This window comes from Chelonia mydas, chromosome 2, assembly GCF_015237465.2.
Source record: "Chelonia mydas isolate rCheMyd1 chromosome 2, rCheMyd1.pri.v2, whole genome shotgun sequence".
Classification (NCBI taxonomy): Eukaryota; Metazoa; Chordata; order Testudines; family Cheloniidae; genus Chelonia; species Chelonia mydas.
The window spans coordinates 204,825,509-204,847,759 of NC_057850.1; the positions used below are offsets into that span (position 1 = coordinate 204,825,509).

At 43.1% G+C, this 22,251-nt stretch overlaps 1 protein-coding gene across 1 annotated transcript in view; it reads left to right on the forward strand.

Moving 5' to 3' along the window:
• MACC1 (MET transcriptional regulator MACC1) overlaps positions 1-17,126 on the forward strand; it is a 50,550-nt gene extending 33,424 nt beyond the window's left edge. The window contains exon 5 of the mRNA XM_007069510.4: positions 11,022-17,126. Coding sequence (XP_007069572.1) covers positions 11,022-11,234 — 213 coding nt within the window. The 3' untranslated portion in view covers positions 11,235-17,126. The remainder of the gene's footprint in view (positions 1-11,021) is intronic.
• The last annotated feature ends 5,125 nt before the right edge of the window (positions 17,127-22,251 follow it).

Consider the following 22,251-nt stretch of genomic DNA (forward strand, 5'->3'; position numbering starts at 1 on the left):
CTGAATGATTCTGCTGCTGTCTGAATCTCTGCCCTTGTTTTTTACCTACTTCCCAAGTTGCATCCCAGACTCTTCCCACTCTTCTTGCCTCATTGCTCCCTTTGCCTCCTCTTCTTCCTCATGTCTTTATAGCTGTGCTCTCCCTGCCCTGTATGTGCTTGAATGCATCCTCTCTGTCCTTCAAAATCCTTCTTCAGACCCACTTCTTTTAGTTAGCTTTCCACTGCTAGTGCCTAGTCCCCCACTAACTTTCCACTGAACAGCCCCAGCACTGTTTGTTCCACTTTTGCCTTACCTCAGTCTAAAATTCCTAAACCAAACAGAAAATAATCACTAACGACTACACAGGCAACTTAAATGTCCATCATATTTCAGCATCTGACTTGCTATAGTGCTTATTCTTCTCTTTCCTGCCCCTCCCTTCATCTGTTGACAACAGACTGTCAGCTCTCTGAGATAGGGACAATAGGTCGGATTCTATTTTTTGCCTCCATGGATGTATATCCATTGATTTCCATGGCGTTTCTTCAGATTTTCCCCTGTGTAACTCAGAGCAGAAACAGAACTTTTTAATTTCCTCCAGCGCCATGCAGACTTATGGTGCTATATAAATACTAAATAAAATGATAAAGAATAAACCATTTAAAGAGAAGTAGGGTGCCCATTTTCATAAAGCCCATATGGCCATGCATGGTACTAAAATGAAAGATTAACTAGGTGACAAAAACACCTTTCCTTTGGTCTAAATTTTAAAAACAGCACATGCATTGTTTGTGGCAGCCGCCACACTGGCAGCCATGGAAAATGAAATCCTTAGGTGCACTATGTGTAGAAGCACTGTCAGATATCCCCTTCTGGTCATCGATGTACCTCAATCCTTTTTCTAGAGCAGCTGTTCTCAAAGTGTGGTCCACGGACCACTGATGGTCTATAGAGCACATGTTGGTTGTCCCCAGAGAGATTTTGCTCGGCACAAGCTGCTGCCTCCCTTCCTTGTATCCAGATGCTCAACAGCTAGTAATATACCAAAACTGTATTTTGTGTGTGTGTACTTGCTACTGGGATGTTCTACAATTTCAATTATGTGGGGCAATGACCTTCATGATTGCAAATGAGATGGTCCACATTGCAGTCTTTAGGAAGTGAGGTCTACACTGTGAGTGAGATTGAAAGTCCCTTTTCCAGAGGGACTAATTCTTGCATTGAGAAAGTAGAAATTAGGTCGATTTTATAGAAGTCGATTCCTAGAAATCGATTTTATACAGTCGTTTGCGTATGTCCACACTAAGCGCATTAAGTCGGCGGAGTGCGTCCTCACTACCGTGGCTAGCATTGACTTACGGAGCGGTGCACTGTGGGTCGCTATCCCACAGTTCCCGCAGTCTCTGCTGTCCATTGGAATTCTGGGTTAAGCTCCCAATGCCTGATGGGGCAAAAACATTGTCATGGGTGGTTTTGGGTACCTGTCGTCAGTCGCCCCTCCCTCCAGGAACGCAATGGCAGACAATCGTTTTGCGCCTTTTTTCCATGTAGATGCTATATCACGGCAAGCATGGAGCCCACTCAGCTCAGCTGTTGTGTCCTGGGTGCTGCCATCAGCAGACGGTGCAGTACGACTGCTAACCGTCATCCTCCACCGCTTCTGCTACAGCTCTGCTCTCCTGCTCTTGTAAATGAGCTCAGTCTCAATAGCAAATTTCTCCATGTTGTCGTCATCCACCACTTCCATTGCAACTCTGCTCTCTTGGTGCCATGAATCCACCTTGCAGGTCCTCTCGTCGTTCTGTATAAATATCTATTCTCATGGCATCCATCGTCATCCACCACTTCCGCTGCAACTCTGCTCTCCTGAAGACGCCATACCACAGCAAACATGGAGCCTGCTCAGCTCACCGCTGCTGTTGTGAGCACCTCACGCATTATCCTGGAGTATGTGCGGAACTGGGCTAAGAGATGCCAGCATGAGGACGATTTTGATGAAGACATGGACACAGATGTTCCTGAAAGCATGGGCTGTGGCAATTGGGACATCATGGTGGCAGTAGGGCTAGTTGACACAGTGGAACCTGTATTGTGGGCCTGGCAAACAAGCACAGACTGGTGGGACTACATAGTGTTGCAGGTATGGAATGATTCACAGTGGCTGCAAACTTTTGCATGCATAAGGCCAGTTTCCTGGAACTCCGTGAGTTGCTTTTCCCCCGCCCTGAAGTGCAGGAATACCAAGACGAGAGCTTCCCTGACAGCTGAGAAGCAAGTGATGATAGCCCTGTGGAAGCTTGCTACGCCTGACTGCTACCAGTCACTCGGGAATCAATTTGGAGTGGGCAAATCTACTGTGGGGGCTGCTGTGATCCAAGTAGCCAATGCAATCATTAACGTTCTGTTATCAAGGGTAGTGACTTTAGGAAATGTGCAGGTCATAGTGGATGGCTTTGCTGCAATGGGTTTCCCTAACTGTGGTGGGGCGATAGATGGAATTCATATCCCTATCTTGGCACTAGACCACCTTGCCAACCAGTAAGTAAACTGCAAGGGGTACTTCTCAATGGTGCTGCAAGCACTGGTGGATCACACGGGATGTTTCACCAACATCAACGTGGGATGGCCGGGAAAGGTGCATGACGCTCTCATCTTTAGGAACTCCAGGCTGTTTGAGCAGCTGCAAGAAGGGACTTATTTCCCAGACCAGAAAATTACCGTTGGGGATGTTGAAATGCCAATAGTTATCCTTGGGGACCCAGTTCCCAGTAGTTACCCCTTGCTCCCATGGCTCATGAAGCCGTACACAGGCAGCCTAGACAGTACTAAGGAGCAGTTCAACTATAGGCTGAGCAAGTGCAGAATGGTGGTAGAATGTGCCTTTGGACATTTAAAAGCTCACTGGCGCTGTTTGCTGACTAGGTCAGACCTCAGTGCAGCCAACATTCCCATTGTTATTGCTGCTTGCTGTGTGCTCCATAATAACTGTGAGAGTAAGGGGGAGATGTTTATGGTGAGGTGGGAGGTTGAGGCAAATCGCCTGGCATCCCATTTTGAGCAGCCAGACACCAGGGCGATTAGAAGAGCACAGCAAGGTGCGCTGTGCATGAGTTTCATGACTGGCTAGGCTTCAGTGTGACAGTTGTGAGTATTTCTCCTTGATGCAAACTTGCCCCCTTTGTTGATTTTAATTTCCTGTAAGCCAATCACCCTCCCCCCTTCGAAATAAAGTAACTATTGTTTTGAAACCATGCATTCTTTCTTTATTAATTTTTAAAAAAAGGGAGATAACTGACAAGGTAGCCCGGGTGGGGAGGAGAGAAGGACAAGGCCACATTGCTTATTGTAGCCACAATACAAATCAAACTGTTTGAATGACAGCTTTCTGTTGCTTGGGCCATCCTCTGGAATGGAGTGGCTGGGTGCCCAGAGCCTCCTTCTCCCCCTCCCCCCCCGCCCCGCATTCTTGGGCATCTGGGTGAGGAGGATATGGAACTTGGGGAGGAGGTCAAGCAGTTGTACAATGGATGCAGCGGGGGTCTGTGCTCTTGTTGGCTTTCCTGCAGCTGCACCAGATGCTTCATCATGTCCGCGTGCTCCCGCATTAGCCTTAGCATTGCCTCCTGCCTCTGCTCTTCGCGCTCACTTAATGCCTTCCTAGCCTCTAACACTGAATGCCTCCATGCATTCAGCTGTGCCCTATCAGTGTGGGAGGACTGCATGAGCTCGGAAAACATGTAATTGCGAGTGTGTTTTTTTTTTGCCTTCTAATCTGTGATAACCTCAGGGACGGAGGTGATGGGGGAGCCTAGAAACATTTGCACCTGGGGGGAGATAAAAAGGGAGAGTGAAATTTAAGATGATACATTTCTGAGAACAAAAGGGAGACTCTTTCACAGTGAATCAAGCAATTCACAGCAGACAGCACATTTTGCTTTTTATATTGAGCACCTGCTGGTATGGTGACACATCACAAACGGCTGGGCAACAGAATTCGGTTTCCATGCAGCCATGGTAAGGCAAAGAGTATGCGGGGTTGGCTTCTTATGCATAACATGTGGGAATGTTTTCAAACTGCATTGCCATCCTTTCCCATAGCAAGCAATGGGTGGGGTTTCACATCTAAAAGGAGGAGTTGCAGTTTTTGGATGGATGTGCAGTACACATCTCCCCCTACACCACTGTGTGGCTATTCTCCAGGATGATCCCTTTTAGCCAAGCGCAAACAGCCCAGCATGAGCGGGGTCCTTTTACTGTTCCCTTGCAAAAATTCCCCTATTTCAACCAGGTGACCATGAATGACATCACTCTCCTGAGGTTAACACAGAAAGATATAGACCGAATGTTGCTTGAATGTGATCAAAACCCAGGATCATTCACTTCCATGCTTTGTGCTGCAATGATGCCAGAATACTTTCAGAGTACCTCCAGGAGAGCTTCATGGAGATGTCCCTGGAGGATTCCCGCTCCATCCCCAGACATGTGAATAGACTTTTCCAGTAGCTGTACTGGCTGCGAATGCATCCCAATACTTCAGTGCAAATTAAACATTAAACACTATTGCTTTTAAACCCTGTACTGTAGTTACAAGTGTGCACTCACCAGAGGTGCCTTCTCCAGCTTCAGGGTCAGAGATCCCACCTTTGGAGGCTATTGGCTCCAGGGTGATGAAAAGGTCCTGGTTGCCCAGGAGAACGGATTCACCACTTGCCTGCTGCGCATTCTCCTCCTCCTTCTCATCCACAAAATCCTCCTCCCTGTTGCGTGAGACTACCCCCTTGCAGGTGTCCATGGACAGTGGTGGGGTAGTGGTAGGGTCCCCTCCTAGAATGGCATGCAGCTGATCATAGAAGCGGCATGTTTGGGGCTCTGACCTGGAGTGACCATTTGCCTCCTTTGTCTTTTGGTAGGCTTGCCTCAGCTCCTTAACTTCCACGCGGCACAGCTGTGTGTCCCTGGTGTAGCCTCTCTCCACCATGCCCTGAGAGATTTTGGCAAATATATTTGCATTTCTTCTTTTTGATCGGAGTTCTGCCTGCACAGATGCTTCTCCCCATACAGCAATCAGATCCAGTGTCTCCCATTCGCTCCATGCTGGGGGGACTGCATGGTCACCGGTGCTGCTGAGTTCGCCACACTGACCAAACAGGAAATGAAATTCAAAAGTTCCAGGGGCTTTTCCTGTGTACCTGGCTAGTGCATCTGAGTTCAAAGTGCTGTCCAGAGCGGTCACAATGGAGCACTCTGGGATAGCTCCTGGAGGCCAATACCGTCGATTAGCATCCGCACGACCCCAAATTCAACCCAGCAAGGTCGATTTTAGCGCTACTCCCCTCGCTGTGGAGGAGTACAGAAGTCAATTTTAAGAGCCCTTTAAGTCAACGGAACGGGGTTGGTTGTGTGGATGCTTTCATTTTAAAATTGACCTAATGCGGCTAAATTCGACTGAACTTACTCATGCTCACTCAGTCCCCGGGTAGAATTACTTTTTGGAGCCGGAAAGCTGCCAAAACCTAGATTGCTGCCTTAAGACTATTTAGGTCTGAGGTCTCCTTTTCAGATACAAGACACAGTAGTAATTTATGGCCTATTCAATATATTATTTTTCTTTTCCATTTGCACTACCAAGGAATCAGTACATCTTTGAGAGACATCATCAAATTGTCATTTTTATATTAAATGATTTCCCAAAGTGGAATTCAAAATCTACGTTATTTCATTTTAACTGATTATGTTGTTGTTCTCGCATCCAAGCAAATCTGACACAATGCAAGTAATGTTGGGAGGTGTAATAAACATTTCTCACTAGATTCACTGTCAACAACTGAACGTACACTTAGGGAAATGTAATAGTTATCTTGTTCCCATCAAAAGTGTAAGAAGAATGCCCTTTGGGTTTTCAAATGTATGCTGCTGCTCTCATTTGTATGGCTAGGCCTATGCTTCAACACTGGCAGACTGTGACTTTGATAAGATACATTTCAAATTTTAGAAGGAAAATTACATTTAGTTTGCAGCCTGCATTATACGGAGAATATTATTTGACACAAAAAGGAACTAAATTGTACAACGGTCTTATTCCTTCTCTGGCTATAGTGACATCATGTAGAGACATTAGTCAAACTTCGATGCAGATCCCAATAATATTAAACTGTCACTATGAAACATCAAATGAAATATTTACTGCAAACAAATAGCTGTCCTTGTTTAGCAGGGATGGGGAGGGGGAAGAGGGCGCACGCGGGGAAGCGCATCAACACACACACACACACATTAAGTTGGCTCAACACCCACGTCTCTTATTTTCAAGAGATTTGTATATTCTTGATGTTAAACTACATACAAAATTCTCTACTGTGCAGCGATGCTGGCTGCTGCAAACATAGTGTAGCTACTTGCAACATAAAAATAGCAACATATATTTAAAAAAAAAAAGAACATTGTAGAAAAAGCTACACCCGTCTATCAGTTTGTTTAATCATTTATTTATTGGGATGAGTAAGGATCCATCCTAGATGACTGTGTATTAAAAAAGCCAGCATATAATATTTTAAAGATACAAATGCAAAGATATCTAGCTGGAAACAGTGTCAATCCAAAAAAGACTTACAACCCACCAGAACGTAGGACTAAATCCAATTCTTCTTAACACCCTTATTCTTCTATAATCAACTCCTCATGAAAAACCTAGGGAACGAGAGGGGGGTTGCTAAAGGTTCCTTCTCTGAAAGTCAACAGACTTAGGGTGTGTCCAACTGTCACACGGTGAAAAAAATTTAAAACACTGGCCTCTAATTTTGTGCTCACAAAATTCTACATCCATACATGGAATTATACATATAAAAATCAGAGGTCAGGATGAAAATGTACTGTCATTAACTTCAGTAGGTGCAGGATTTCACCCTAAGTATCTTTACAATATTATCACAATCTTACAACTTATTTTAAAATGATTGCTAATACTCATTTCTTAATATACTTCACAGATATCAGAGACTCCTGATACAAAACACTGCATTACAACCTGGAGTCCTTGCTCATAACTAGTTTCTAATTCATGACTGTAGCTGGCCCAATAACTGGACATGGGGTGGGGAATGATTTGTGAATAACAATTGGACAATTAACAGGAAACATTAATTGAATCGATTATTTGCTGAATACTGTTTAGCCACCTGTAACATTGGCTAGATAATGAAAAAAGCATCAATGTGTTTTAATGCAAAACTAATATTTGTAATGAATAATCATTCAGGCCACTTCAATCCATGAAAGATCACCTCTCACTATATGACCACTTAGGCCTGATTGACATACAAATAAATAATAATAATGATACCTCTTACAGCTCTTGTCATCAGGACAACACAAAGGAGGTCAGTATCATTATTCCCATTCAGAGATGGGGAAACTGAGGCACCAAGCAGTGAAGAGACTTCCCTAGGTCAGCTGACAAAACTGCACTAATTAAAGATGTTGTTTTAAAACTGGTTTAGTTCAAACCAGTGCAATGCTGTGTGTGGACACTCCTCAGCTGATTAAAAACCTGGTTTATATCAGTTTAGTTAAACCAACATAGGCATTTTTAAAGCAATGTATGTCCACACAGGGATTTGCATTGGCATAGCTGAACCAGTGCAAGCTTGTGCGTAGACAAGACCTTATTGTAGTTTCCTTAATATCTCCTTGTAATGGATTCTATCCAAGGGCTTTGGCAAAAAAACATGTTTTGTTATAAAGCAGATGCTGCGTGGACCACATTTGTTCAATTTCACTTTTCAGAGTGAAAGATTAGCTATTTGTTTTCCTCCCCTCAGTGAATTCTTGGGCACATACACAATGACTTGGTGTTCTTTCATCATTACAGTTTAGTGAAATTGAAAGGCTCTTTCTTTAAAGCTTTATAGGACTGCATCTTATTAATGATCTTATATGGATTGGATTGGCTGGATTGGGTGGCTGGATTGGATCACTTTGGTTTTTAGATCCCTAGAACTTTTTAAAATATTGCTTGGAATCTTCAGCTTTCCAATTTGATGTGAAAAGTGCAAGCTAACTCTCAAATCATGTTAACCCTCCAATTAACACATTCAGCTAGTAGTGGAGATGGCGCTGAACGAGCAAACATTAAGCATTAGTAGTAGTAAAGATTTTTGCATGCAGACAGCAGCTGAGTTAGTAACTCTAACAAATTCATTACAGAGTTAATTTACACAACCGTTTTGAACTTTTGCCACAGTGTTTGATATACAGGCGTGGATGGGATAAATCTTCAGCTATGTTGGAGGAGAGCTCAGCACAGCTGAAGGGAAGGAAAAAGCAAACTGTTCTCCTACCCACCTTTCTAACAATCCTCTGGCTGCCCAGGGCCATAAGTAGCCTCTGGCACAAGTCAGGGCGGCTTAAGGGCTGCTCTATCATTGCTTGCAATGCTGCCCTTCCCTTCCCTCCCCAAAGCTAATGAGGATTACTGGTTACAGCATGCTGCAGCCCCATCTTTTTAACCTTTCCCACACTCTGGCCCTCCACCTAGTCCAGAGAGGCTGGCATAGAGCCAACGTAGCTAACTGCACAATACCAGCAATTCCCTTATATCATGGGAATCCCCAACTGCCCACCGCAGCAGCTTTCTGGCTGCTTTTGCTACCTAAGCACCAGGAATGCAGCAACTGTCTGGCACGTATACGATTCTGCAGTGATGAGCTTCTTAGGATAGCTATAAATAAAATAAATGAGTATCTTTATTCTCATGATGGTGTTAATAAATTCTTTGTTTCAGCATGTTAGAGCATATGGTCAGAGTTAAAAACAAAAAACCAATTAAGATTTTTTATGTGTTGCCTGAAATTTTTACTTGATAACATCGTGCTAGGTTGGTTTAAAGCTCATTGAAACTCTGTGTGTGTGTGTGTGTGTGTGTGTGTGTGAGAGAGAGAGAGCCGTCTTTCATATGGGATAAATGCAGGAAACAATTAAGTTCCTTTATGGACTCAAGAGACCTGGATTCAATTCCCAGCCTTGCCACTGGCCTGCAAGATAACCTTGAGCAAGTCATGCCCTCTTTCTGTGCCTCAGTTTCCCCTTTTGTAAAATGGCGATAATTTGAAAAGCACTTTGAGATCTACTGATGAAAAGCTCTGTATAAGAGCTAGGAACTGCTAATATTATTATGAACTGGATTGCTGAAGCAATAGGAGCCTTCACCCAAAACACAAAGACACCCAAGGCTTGCCAGAAATAGGGCTATGTGGGTGGAGGGGGTTCTCTGGGGATTGTTTGGTAGAGGTGTGTGTCTCTGTGAGAGAAGTAGCAGAAAGAATCATAGAATATCAGGGTTGGAAGGGACCTCAGGAGGTCATCTAGTCCAACCCCCTGCTCAAAGCAGGACCAATCCCCAACTAAATCATCCAGCCAGGGCTTTGTCAAGCCTGACCTTAAAAATATCTAAGGAAGGACACAGCCACAGAAGCACTGATGCTCTTGAGAAAAGGTTGAGCGAGAACTTTTGGGCTAAGTGCTGGCAGGAGCCGTGAGCAAAGAAACTGTCTTTGCTGTGGTTTGATTCCTGCTGTGTTCAGGGAATCAGTCCTTTGTACAGCCTTTGTAAATAAATGGGATTGCGTCAATCTTCAATTTCTCCTCCCCAGGAGAACAACCCTCAGGACCCTCAAAATTGGCTAGCTGGTTTGGTCAAAAAGGAGTAACAATATCCTACAATAAAACCCTATTAAAGTGCAGGAATAGTCAGAAAGTACCATTTCGGCGTAGCCTTTCTCACTCAACAGATCTGTATATACACAGAGTCCTATCTGCTTACTGCAGCTTTATATTCCCATTAACACAGCAGAGCCAATGCACCTCTGGGAAAGAGACTTGGATTCCATCCTGCCTTCTGCACCAGCTATGCAATTGCTAACTAAGTTCCAGCTGCAGAATCTTTATTACTGATGATGATCAGCAAGCCAGAGAGAACACAGCCCGACTTTCACAGCCCAGGTTAAGTTTGCAGAAGTAGCAGTTGGAAAACAATTTTTTTATTTGTAAACCAAGCAAACGGAGGGAATTTGATCTGGAAGTCCTTCAGAGATGGAGCTTCCCTCCCCCCGAGTGTCTATCAGCATTTTAAAAGATGTAGGGACAGATCGTCAGCTGGTGAAAATTGTCATAGCACCAATGACTTCAAATGCCCCATAAACTCTGCTTGTCATGAACTAAATGTTAAGGAATACTTTAGAAGGGGTACTATCAACTTGAATTTTTTTAAATTAATAGAAGTTGATGATAGATTATATGTCCTGATTTTTTATTTTAAGTTTTTATAAAGGTTTTTCTACTCCCTTGCTGATATTTATAAGCAAACCTTTACGCACGAGTGACTTCAGTGTTTCTAGGATCAAAGGCACAGAGAGCAAAATTCCAAATATGCTTAGGGCTACCCCCCCTTCTTCTTTTCTGGACACTTACCTGCCTACTGCCTCTTCAGTTTCAGCCTTTCTGCTGCTCTCACCCTCTGGCAAAGCACGTATATAAGCTCCAATCTGAGCAGTGCATGAGGGAGACACCATAATTCTGATTCACAAGACAAGTGCAACTGACCATCCACAGAATAATGAAGTTCACCATGTGCAAAATGCTGTTGAATGCATACATTAAAGTGAAACAAGAAAATATTCCTCCCCATCTTTTCAATGTTAGTGATATTTTGCATTACTTGTAACTATACTAGGTACAAATTATTCAGACAGATATATGGTTGTCCATTTGATAGATTCAACATTTAAAGGGACATGATCATTTTATTGCTACTTATTTCGCTAAAACGTCCATATCTATAGAAAAGCTGACAGCATGTATGGGACATTGCAGTTTTTATCTGAACCTGCTTTACATGGGAAAGTACTTCAGTGTGTTCAAAGAGCAAAAGTTAATTTGTTTCCTTTTCTATAACTTTTTAATTACTATACCCTTATAGTAGATCTAGAAAGCCATTGTACGTTGCTTTGTTTTCTCCTAATATTAAAAAAAAAAATTCTTTGCAGATGATGTGGAAACCTGCATATGATTTTCTGTACACATGGGGCGCTCACTATGGAGACAGCTACAGAGATGTGTTACAAGACCTGCAGTCGGCTTTGGACAAAATGAAAAACCCTTTGACCAAACAGTGGCGAGAGTTAACTGGAGCTTTGATTCTAGTGAACTGCATGGAGACCTTGAGGGCAAATGCTTTCCCCAAGAAGGAGGAAGACTAGAATCCCAAATTCTTTTATGGACTATCTATTGGAAAACTATGGTGTTGATTTTTATACACTTCAATTATTTTTAGGACCCTGATTTTTGAAAAGAGAACAGATCCTTTCATTTTAGCTTATTTTTTCTGCACTTATATGTGTTACATACAGCACAGACCATATGGAACACAGTTTACCCGAAGGACCCTCAGGGCTTGCAGAATAATATTTTGAGGACCATGCAGGGGAGAAATTGGAGTTAGGAGGTAAATTAGGTCCTTGAAAAGATTTTAATTCCATGGACCAATTCCTAAATGAAAAATTCACAAGACCACAACTATAGCTTCTAATAGAGCCAACTTTTTATTTTGAGATCAATTAAGCCCCACATGTTCTGGGCTGCTCTGATAGTATTCACTCAGTATGCCCCAAAATGTCAAAAGTGACAATTTGGGTTCCAATCCTGCAAGTTGCAACACATGGATCAGCCACTGAGCCCATGCGGAAGACCCATTGGAGTCAATGGGATTCCGTGCAAGCACAGAGGATGTTGTGAAGGCCAAGACTATAACAGGGTTCAAAATGGAACTAGATAAATTCATGGAGGACAAGTCCATCAATGGGTATGAGCCAGGATGGGCAGGGATGGTTTGACAGAAGCTGTTTGACAGAAGCTGGGAATGGGAGACAGGGGATGGATCACTTGGTGATTACCTGTTCTGTTCATTCCCTCTGGGGCACCTGGCATTGGCCACTGTCAGAAGAGAAGATACTGGGCTAGATGGACCTTTGCTCTGAGCTGGTATGGCCGTTCTTATGTTCACACTGCTGTGCCTTTTCATAATCAGTTGCAGTATTGGGGGCCTCACTGCAAGTTTCTTGGGTTTGCGGTGTCCAGAAGAAGATACCTGAAAATCAGACTGAAAGTGTGGTGAGCTCTTGTAACGCCAATGCAAGTCAATGGCAGCAGAGCTGGCTGGGAAACCAAATATTAGTTCCATGACATTTTTTGGAATTTTTCACCCCAAATCAGGATGCCTGGAATCCATCAGGAGTTTCTTAAAATTGAACCTTTTCCACAAAACACTGCCATTTTGATGAATGGACAAATTCTGCCAAAAATGTTTTGTCAGAATTTTTTTAACCAGCTCTAAACAGGAGCTCAGTACTTCTGTAAAGGCCAGGGTGTCTTAAATTGGGCACCCAGAGAGAAGGGCACCCAAATTGGTGGCCACATCTGGAAAAAATTGGCATATTGATGCAGAAATAGCTCACTATTTTTTGTACCACCAAGTCTGTATACATGATGCACAGTGGAATTTTACTAATCTTTCTTTTGCATGCTCCCCAAAAGGAGTGGAATCAGATAAAAAAGGCTGATTCATACCAAGCAGTTATCAGAATGGTGGCCACATCATATGATCCTGTATATAAGCCACTGCCTCTTATATAGCTATTTTGAATGGAAAAGAGTGGCTTGGTGGGTAGTGACAGAATGTATATGCCATTATTGTACATAATTCTCATCTGTGCCATTACTGAGGGAAAATGGGAGAGAGAGGCAGCTAGTATTTTGTCAAGAAAGGTAAGTGCTGGTCCTATTGGTAACAAAAAGGGTTTAAGTTAGGTTCATTTATGATTTATTTTTGCAGCAATTCATACTTGCCTGATTTCCACGGATAACATGCTCTGAAATAACCTGGCATAGATACTCTCAAATGAAGTCTGACCAGTGGCCAGAACCAAGCTGCAGTAAACGTTATGGATAACACTAGTTTGTGTAACAACCCCAGTCCAACCAAATAATTCCTGGTAAACGGGATGGCATTTAAAACAAACAAAAAAACAAACTTTTGTTAGCAGGAAGGTAGCGGTAAAAACAGAAGCAACCTGCAAATAACTCAAAGAGCATCTCTGGTAAAGGAGCACCTGAAGGCTCATTTGGATAAAATGGCAAACTCACGGTTTGCCAGCAGTGGTCTGGTTGAAAAACAAGCCTGAGAGCTGGTGGCTGGAGAGACAAAGCCAAGTTCTATGCAGAGCTGTTCATGAACATCTCAGGGCACAGCTGGTTCTTTAATTGCTTCATCTGAGAATAACGTCCTTCTACATGATGAGTCTAGAACAAAATAGCACATTTACATTTTTTCTTCCTGGGCCTTTCTTTAACGAGTTCCATTGCACAGTCTTTAGGTAGGAAGAGCTTTGGATGGGAGGATAGGGCACAAGCCCAGAAGACCTTTGCTAAATACTCAAGGCCTGATTCCCTTACTTACACTGACTTTGCACTCATGTAATGCAGTTGGCTTCAGCAGAGTTACTCCTGCTTTGCACTAGGGTGAGCAAAGAATTGGGTTCACTAAGTATTAATGCAAAAAAGCATCTTCTGTGGTGATCAAAGGAATGAAAATAGAATTTGAATACACGGACTATGTAGTGTAGCCTTCTGTGTCCCTAAGAGATGTTTACACCCACACTATGCTGGCTCTGTGCAGTTGCACAAGGAATTGGGGATAGAAGGTACTGCAGAGCTTCCCCATTGCCCTGCACATCTATGCAGGGGCTAGCTATTGTTCCCTGTTAGTACCACAGGTGGCAATGAACCCCCTAAGCAGAGGGGAGGAAGGGACGGGCCATGGCCAATGTCCTCTTTCCCTCTTGCACTGCTGAGGTGTGTGAAAATGCACACAGTACCTTCTTAAAGAGTAGTGAGGGGCTCCTACATTGTGGAAGGATTCTGGTTACATCTCCCAGAATGCCTCCTGGGGTTCCTACTTCAGCATGGCTCACCGCCAATCCTGCTACAGGGCAGATTTCATTATGGTGCCGTGGTTGACTGAGCCATGCTCAATGTCTTTGCTACCGATTGGGGTGAATAAGTACTTTGCTACTCCTTACACTCCGTAAAAACAGACTGACTTGACTCAACCACACCACTCCTTGCACTTCACAGTGCCTTCTTACACCTAGAGATGAATATGCCACCTGGACATAACTCCTTCTTTGACGTCAAGCTCTGTTCAGCTTCTCTGCTATTCCCCTGGCAGCAACCACCACGTAAGTCCTCTTACATCTACTTCTGCTGCACTGCACATATCTCCAATTTCAATGCCATTTTTTGCATTTCTTCTTATCACTAATGCCAATGCTGTTTCTTTTTCCTCAGCAATAATAATAATAATAATGAAAAAGGAAATCATAAGAGTTGCTTCCCAGCTAGAAGAGATAAAAATGCAGCCCAGAGCTATGAGTTACCAAACGGCCACTTCAGGGTTCCAGCTGCTTGGTTCTGTCAAATTTAAAGGGCTAGCCCTGAAAAGAGGCATGCTGGGGAAAAAAGTTCCCGTGATAGGGCAACTCTGCACTACAGAGAAATCACAATGATCAGGAAATCACTAAGGAGCTTGGCTTGTTTTGATGTTATTCCTACTATTGCTATACCATCTCCTCTGATTTTAGCCCTGCACCACCAATGAAGTGTGACACTCTCGAACTAGAGTTGAATTTGGCCCAAATTATTTAGCAAAATATTGACTTATTGAGTCAGTCAGCTCCTCAGTTTGTGATATGTGATTGGTCCCTGAAGTTTGTTTATATTCTGTCCAATTAGGTTGTGCTCTGGGGCCTGCAGCTGTGGCCTTTATTTGCTAATTCCACTTTCATTTTTGCTTTGTACTTCTCCCCATATGAATGAAATGTGCACTTGTGCAATACTTCTGTTTACTTGAGCAGCCTACGCTCAGTGTAAAATAATACAGAATAAACTCCACATTTTATTGCTGAAATATTTTAAACCACAAAATGCCAGTTCTGGGTTACTGCTGAGAGTGGAAACAGCTGCTTTCAGCAGCAGCATAGAGTTAGGAGCACATGACTGGTGAAAACTCTTTTGGTCTTGATTTCTCTTGAGGGGAATGGAGTGGAGGGGAGAGGAGAGGAGAGGAGAACTGCTCTCCCATGAGCCAGCTCACATACCTTCTTAGGTCTCTGTGGGGAAATGATGAAAACAACAACCTCTCCCTGCTCCTGGGCGAGGAGAAGAAATCCCCTCCCTAGTTACCATCCTTCAAAGACCCCAGCTTTCCCCATTTTTTTGTTGTCATTACTGTCTTTGAGGAATGAGAAGTCTGGGGATGTTAGCCAACTCCTTTCATCTCTATAGTCTTCAGTGGAAAAGAGGCTTTAACCTAGCCTCCCTCATCACTGGGCAAAAGAATTCAATATTCCACCCCCTTTTGCAAGGAGAGGGTCTTATTGAGATGGGGGCCTGCTCCTGCCCTATCTGGGGGTGAGAATGGGGATCAGTCCTACTGTAGTGGCCCTTCATAGGGCAGACACTCCCACAGTGCAATGGACTAAGGGAGACTCTTCCCCCCAGATGACTCACATAGGAGCAGGTTTCCTCCTGAACCTGGGAGTCAATTCCCTTAGGCCAGTGCTGAGGTATTTCTGCCCCACAGTATTTAATGGGCCTCTGCAGCAGGACAGGAAGGAGTGTTTCACAATCCAGCAGCTACAAGGTAAGGGGTCAGAAGACAAGTTATTCACCCTCAGAAGATGTTCTCCTTGAGTTGGGTGGGGAGGCCTCCTTGATGATTCCTCTGAAAGCAGAAGATTAGGGAGGAAAAATCAGATTGTTCCATGAAGAGAACATAAGTGAGGGGACTAGGCCACAAGCCACTCCACAGAAGACATCATAGATAATAGAATAGTAGCAAGGTGTATGATGTGGGTGAGTATTAAGGGCCCAGCCATCTTCATCCCTGCTCTCTGGGGATAAGAGAAAAGGACAAGGACCTCCACCGTCCTTTCTGATGTGGACAGGCAAGTGAGTGGGACTTGGCATGAGTGGTTTTTCCAAAAGTATTGCGTTTGCATTATAATGCAAATTCCTATTGTAAAACCTTAACGGTTTGAATAGTAAAGCTGGAGGATTATAGAAACTCAAACTCCACAAGCTTCTCACCCCCAAAATAAGGTTTATTTGATTCTTACATATTTCTGAGCTTCCTCTTAGTAAGCTGGCAGGTCAGCTGAAATCTTCCATACTACAAACATTTAATTGTTTAGAGTCGCAGTGTAAATATTCTATTCTTAACTGAATCTCACTGAGCCCAGTTCTCTGCTGCCTCGCACCTTGTGTCGTCGTTGACATTTATGCTAAACGAGAATAAAACACTATAGTAAAATGTTACATCCACTTGGCTCCAGTATAAATTTCAGCACAACGGGCAAGTGAACAGAGAATCAGGCCCATAGGGTTTAAAAAATAGAACATGTGCCAGGGAGACAAGGTGGGTGAGCAAATATCTTTTATTGGACTAGCTTCCGCTGGTGAAAGAGACAAGGTTTTGAGATTACACAGAGCAATTTTTCTTGTGCGGGAAATGTACCTCACACACGTTTTTCCTCTAGTGTCCTGGGCCCACACAGCTACAACAACACTGCAAACAGCATGTGCCAGATGCACATTCTGAGCCTGTTTTCCTCCTTCCACGCCAGTGTAACTCCCATTAACTTCAGTGCAGCTACTCATGATTTTCACTGGTGTGAGAGGAGAATCAAGCTATCTGAGTCTTTGAAGAAGTTTCACAATAATTTTAGATCCATAAAGCCAATGCTAATCAGATGTGAGTAATGAGAACCATTTTTTTTCTAATAGTTTACTTGCTGTCAGTATGGGTCTGAAAATAGGCACCAATTATAGGAATAAAGTCCTTCCGGTATCATTCTTAGTACAGAAAAATTGTGATTTTGTATTCGTTACCCATTTCTTTTTTATCTGAGCTTTTTTAAAAAAAACAATCACAGTATGTATTTTTAAACCTAATAAACAAGGGAAAATGACTGCGTACACTGGAATCTTTGCATTGGATCAACAGGATGTTTAAAAAATGGTCACAGGGTGAGAGATTGCAGACCCTTTTAGTAATAGGGGAATGACAGTAATACTTCATCCTTTAAAAAAGGAAATACTCTGCACCTTCGCCTCTGTTGGTGACACATACTAATGTTTTTGCTACTAGGTTAACAACTATAATTTGTACCTCTGACTATAAGCAAAAATACTGCTTTCTGAAACAATAGACTAAATGTAGTATTGTAGACAGGACTCTGTGTCTACCATGGAATTTGCTGTGGAATCCACCTTTACCACAGAATTGTGCCCTAGAATCTCAGATTTTGTTAACAAATATATGTTGTTGGTCCACATGGTTTTGAAGATAACGGCAAATGTGAACCAAGTGTAAACCAAAGATGTGTTGTCTTCCTGACTCTGCAAGGTGCATGAAACAATAGTTCTGTGTGGTGTGAACTGCCTCATGCAGCACTGGCTCAACCCTGAAACCTAATTATGACAATTTTAAAATGTCATTACTTGACCAGTTTGTTGTTGTTCATTTTAGCAGACATATACAGCAATTTTGTCTACACTTCAATCCTAAATGGAAGTGAAGTATTTAATTTAACAAATAACACAGGGACTACTGTACCATGCATATTATATATACACATGCTCCACAAGCCCGTTTCTAAACAGGGTGGAGGTATGGTGGACTCAGGATAAAAGGTGAAGATGAAATATGAAATACATTCAGGTGCATCACATCGTTTGGACGTTCTTTATGGAGTCCCCATAATTTGCTGTTCTCCATGCGGGAGATCTAAGCCAGTGAGACAAATCTGGAAGGAAATCTCACATCGGAAAGCCTAGTTCTTAAACAGTTCTGATTATGAGCTGTGATGCTTTGGTCTCATTATGGCTGTTGGATTTAGTGTGTGGGTGCTGGGTGGTGTTGGTGGCCTCGATATACCGGAGTTCAGAGTAGATGATCTAGTGGTCCCCCTCTGGCCTTAAACTCGATGACTCTATAAGCAGCACTGCAAGTAGGGTTGTCCTGTCCGGTCCGGTCCGCCATACCAGCAAGATATTTATAGCTGGTATGGCGTCCTGGAAAGATGCTTTAACATTGTTTTCAGAGATGCTGTCTCCAACAGATTGTCCTTTTTGGAAGTGACACCCCAAAGTGACATGCTAAATACGGTTCCTCATTATCTCATTTTTTGAAGCACAGCACTCACACTGCATTGGGCCCACACACGGGCCTCCAACCATGGTAGCTACATTTCAGATAGTTTTTTCTCAACTCCAATTATTTCTGGCCTCAGCGTTGTCCATTAACTTGGAATATTGCTTCTGGCTCTCTCCCATCGAATGTAGACTGGACTCATTAGAAGAAACGTGTATAAGCCAAGGCTGACTTGTCCCTGCATTATCTCAGGCAATGATATAATGAGAGACTTCACTGTATCTATTAAAATCCTAAGAATACAGCAGCTATATTGTCCTGTATTCTGCTGCCTTTCTGTTACCACGTAATTTAAACTCAAGCATCTAGTTTAGGAAATACAGTATGTGATTGCACTTTAAGAACAATATCCTCTGCCTCCTAACAAAATATTAAATTCATTACAAAAAAACCCTACACACGCACATATAAATCCCCTAAGTTAAAAACCTTACATTCAAAACATTCATTTCCCTCTCTTTTTAAAAAGAATTTAGTATTCCCCAGTTCCTTTCCTCCTTTCTGTGCACCATTGGGATGCAGGATTTATTACAAAGTAAGGGAGAGTATTTTGTGGGAGGGCTTGGTTAAAATATTGGCTGCACATCCCTGAGATTTATAATAATAAGAAAAGTATCTACACCAATGCTTAAAAGAAGACAGCGTAGTCCACTTTTCTTAATGCATGGCAGTAGGAAGTGAAATAAAATGGTGGTGGTAGAAACAGGACTCCCAGATGACAAAGATTTATTATGGTTTACCAGAAACTTGCGAAACAACCGGATTTTGGAGGAAATTATCATCGACACATTTATTCTCTCTAGGAAATCACCAATTAATGAGGAGAACCAGACTGACTCTTCGTCATACTGGAGACATTTTCTTTCTTCTGTGTGTCACTTAATGGAAGACACCCTATGGATTTTACACATACTTAATGAAAAAATATAGGTACCTTTTTCTAACCTTGTGTGGCTGCCACATGATTCTGTAAAATATTAATCTGTGGCTAGTACTCCCTTCAATCAAGTCAATTAGCTCTGAACTTTGGTATAAGCTGTTACAGTAACCCAGCAGGAACCTTAGACTTCAGCTTGCATAATCCTGCTTGTGATTTTATGTCTTATTCATGTTTTGCAAGTACCAACAGAGCAGTAGCCACTAAAAAGACAGCACGATGAATCTCAAACTTCCTTCCTTGTCTACCATTCTGACTGTGTCATGTCCCTCCCCTCTTTTAATTCCTCTGCTGGCTCCCTCTTCTTCGTAACATTCAGTTCAAGATTTGTATTATTACCATAAATGGCGTACATGACCCTACCACTCCCTCTTATCCATCTTTTTCTTTAATTACTGTCCTGTGTCCCACCCTCACCTTACACCCTTCCGCTCCCTTCACATCACGCATGCTGCTGTCTCATTGGCCTGTTAGCCCTACTCTCCCACAGCCATCCCCACACTTTCATCCACACCACCCCAGATACATGGGACACCCCTCTGGATCTCATCCAACTCCATCTTGAAGACCCACATTTACCATGAGATTTATAAAAAACTAAATCAGTTACTTATTACTTTCATGTGTGTGAACTGCTCATCTATGCAGAGGGAGGAGATAGAAAGTTGGGAGGAAGGCATGGCTGGACACGGGAACTGAAGTTGTGGATTGTTGTACAAGGGAAGTTGAAGGACTCGGTTACCAGCAGGGGAGGGGAATTGATTTTTTAAATTACAAGCAAACAAACGTGAAACTAGCAACAAGCACTGTGATCGTGTTGCCTATATGTCATATCCTTTTCCATCTTGGCCTTTTCAGATTGTGTTCTCCTTGGGGGCAATACGTTGCTCTGTGTTTGGAAAGTATCTAGAAAATATTTGGGGGCTACTGCAAACTAAATAAATAAGTCAGTGCCTTGTCTAATACCACCGAAGATACATGCAGTGGCTGTGTTTGTGTGTATGCAGCTGATTGCGAGAAAGGCCAATATAATATTGAAAATAAAATACAAAATATGACACCCCTAAACTTCTTACAAAGGAATATAGTCTTCTTAAATAGACATGCCCCAAATATTTAAGGCCAGATTTTCTGCTGGTTAAAATTAGTTAAAATTAATCTACTGAAATCAATAGATCTATGCTGATTTATAATAGCAAAGGATCTGGCCCTTAGGTATTATTATTTAGGCATTATTACATAATGCCACCTTATCCCAAGATGTCTTGAAGCAGTGGAATAATACAGGCTGCGATGCCAAACTAACTGAAAACACAGGAAAAATAAGTACCTCTTCAGTTTTGATTTAAACAGGGAAAGAACATTAGGAACTAGTTCTTGAGCTTTGTAGTCAGCTGCTGAAAAAACAAAGCTGTGCAAGGTCAAAAGGTAACCTAGACCAATGTTTAAAAGGACTTTAGTGTTATTTGTATTAGAATCCTCAGTCAGAATCAGAGTCCCATCATGCTAGGCACTGTACAAACTGAGGGTGAAATACAGTTGACAAGAGCCCTTGAAGCAAATATGGAATCCAACTGTAAAGTGTCCTATAAATTACAGTAGTTTCTCTCTCCCTGTCTATGCAGAAAGGTCACAGATGTCCATTAATTTACAGCTGTCATATTTCTTTAGATCATCACTGTGTTATTTCCTTGCCATTAGCCATGTGATTCTGCAACAGTGATTTGAGCACTGTAGATTTGATTCTAATCTAATTTAGATTAGTGGGATGTGTGTGCACATATTATGTATATGTATGTATATGACAGAGAAAGACATCTAGTGGATTGGGTTTAGGACAGGGATTCATGAGTCCTATTCCCAGCTCTACACTGATTCCCTCTGTGGCTTTGCACATGACACCTAGGACAATATTTTCCAAAAGTGTCCACTCATTTTGGTGCCCAGTTTGACCCAGCTATCTCAAACCAGGCACCCAAAATTAGTGGACTTTTTTTAACCTTCTGCTTGATTTTTTTTTTAACCCTTTGCTTGATTTTCAGAGGGGCTGTGCTCCTACAGCTCTCCCTGTGATCAACAGGAGCTCCAGGTGCTCGGTACCTCGGTACCTCGGCCACTTCTTTAAGTGTCAGCATATGTATTCAGATAACTAACTCTAGGCATCCAAATGGAAAGTGTTAGCCTAGGTGTCTAAAGTTGGGCACCCACAAATGGATGCACCCAGTGATGAGCTGCCAAAATCTTAACAACCGGTTCCCTATAAAAAGTTCTGATTTAAGGGATGTGCCCCAGTATGTATTTTTTGGAACCAACAGGGTTACCATACGTCCGTATTTTCCCAGGAGGAATTTTTAAAATTCCTCCCAGACGGCGATTTAAGAACCAAAAAGCCTGACCTATCTGGGAAAATACGGATGTATGTTAACCCTGCCTAAAGTTCTGTTTTAAAAAGATGGGCCTGAACTAGAAATGAGCTCCGTTTCACATGTGTGGGTCCCCACCACTCCCTGGGGGTGTGCTAGGGTGACCAGATGTCCCAACTTTATAGGGACAGTCCCGATTTTGGGGTCTTTTTCTTATATAGGCTCCTATTACCCCCCACCCCCTGTCCTGATTTTTCATACTTGCTGTCTGGTCACCCTAGGGTGTGCACATGTGTGGGTCCCAGCTGCTCCCTGCCCCCCTCATTGAAGCAGGTGTGCAGGGTTACTGCCCTGGGAACTGCAGGGCACCAGTGGACGTGAGGCCAGCTGCAGACAGGGGCGTGGGGCAGGGCTAGCTGGAGACAGGAGGGTGCGGGGTTGGCTGGAGGCAAGGGGGAGTGGGGCTGGCTGGAGACAGGGCAGGGGGGTGCAGAGCTGTCTGGAGACAGAGGCTGGCTGTGGGCAGGGCAGGGGGTGCGGCAGGGGCTGGCTGCGGGCAGGGCAGGAGGTGCGGGGGTGGCTGGAGACAGGGGCTGGCTGTGGGCAGGGCAGGGGAGGTGGCGGGGCTGGCTGCGGGCAGGGGAGGC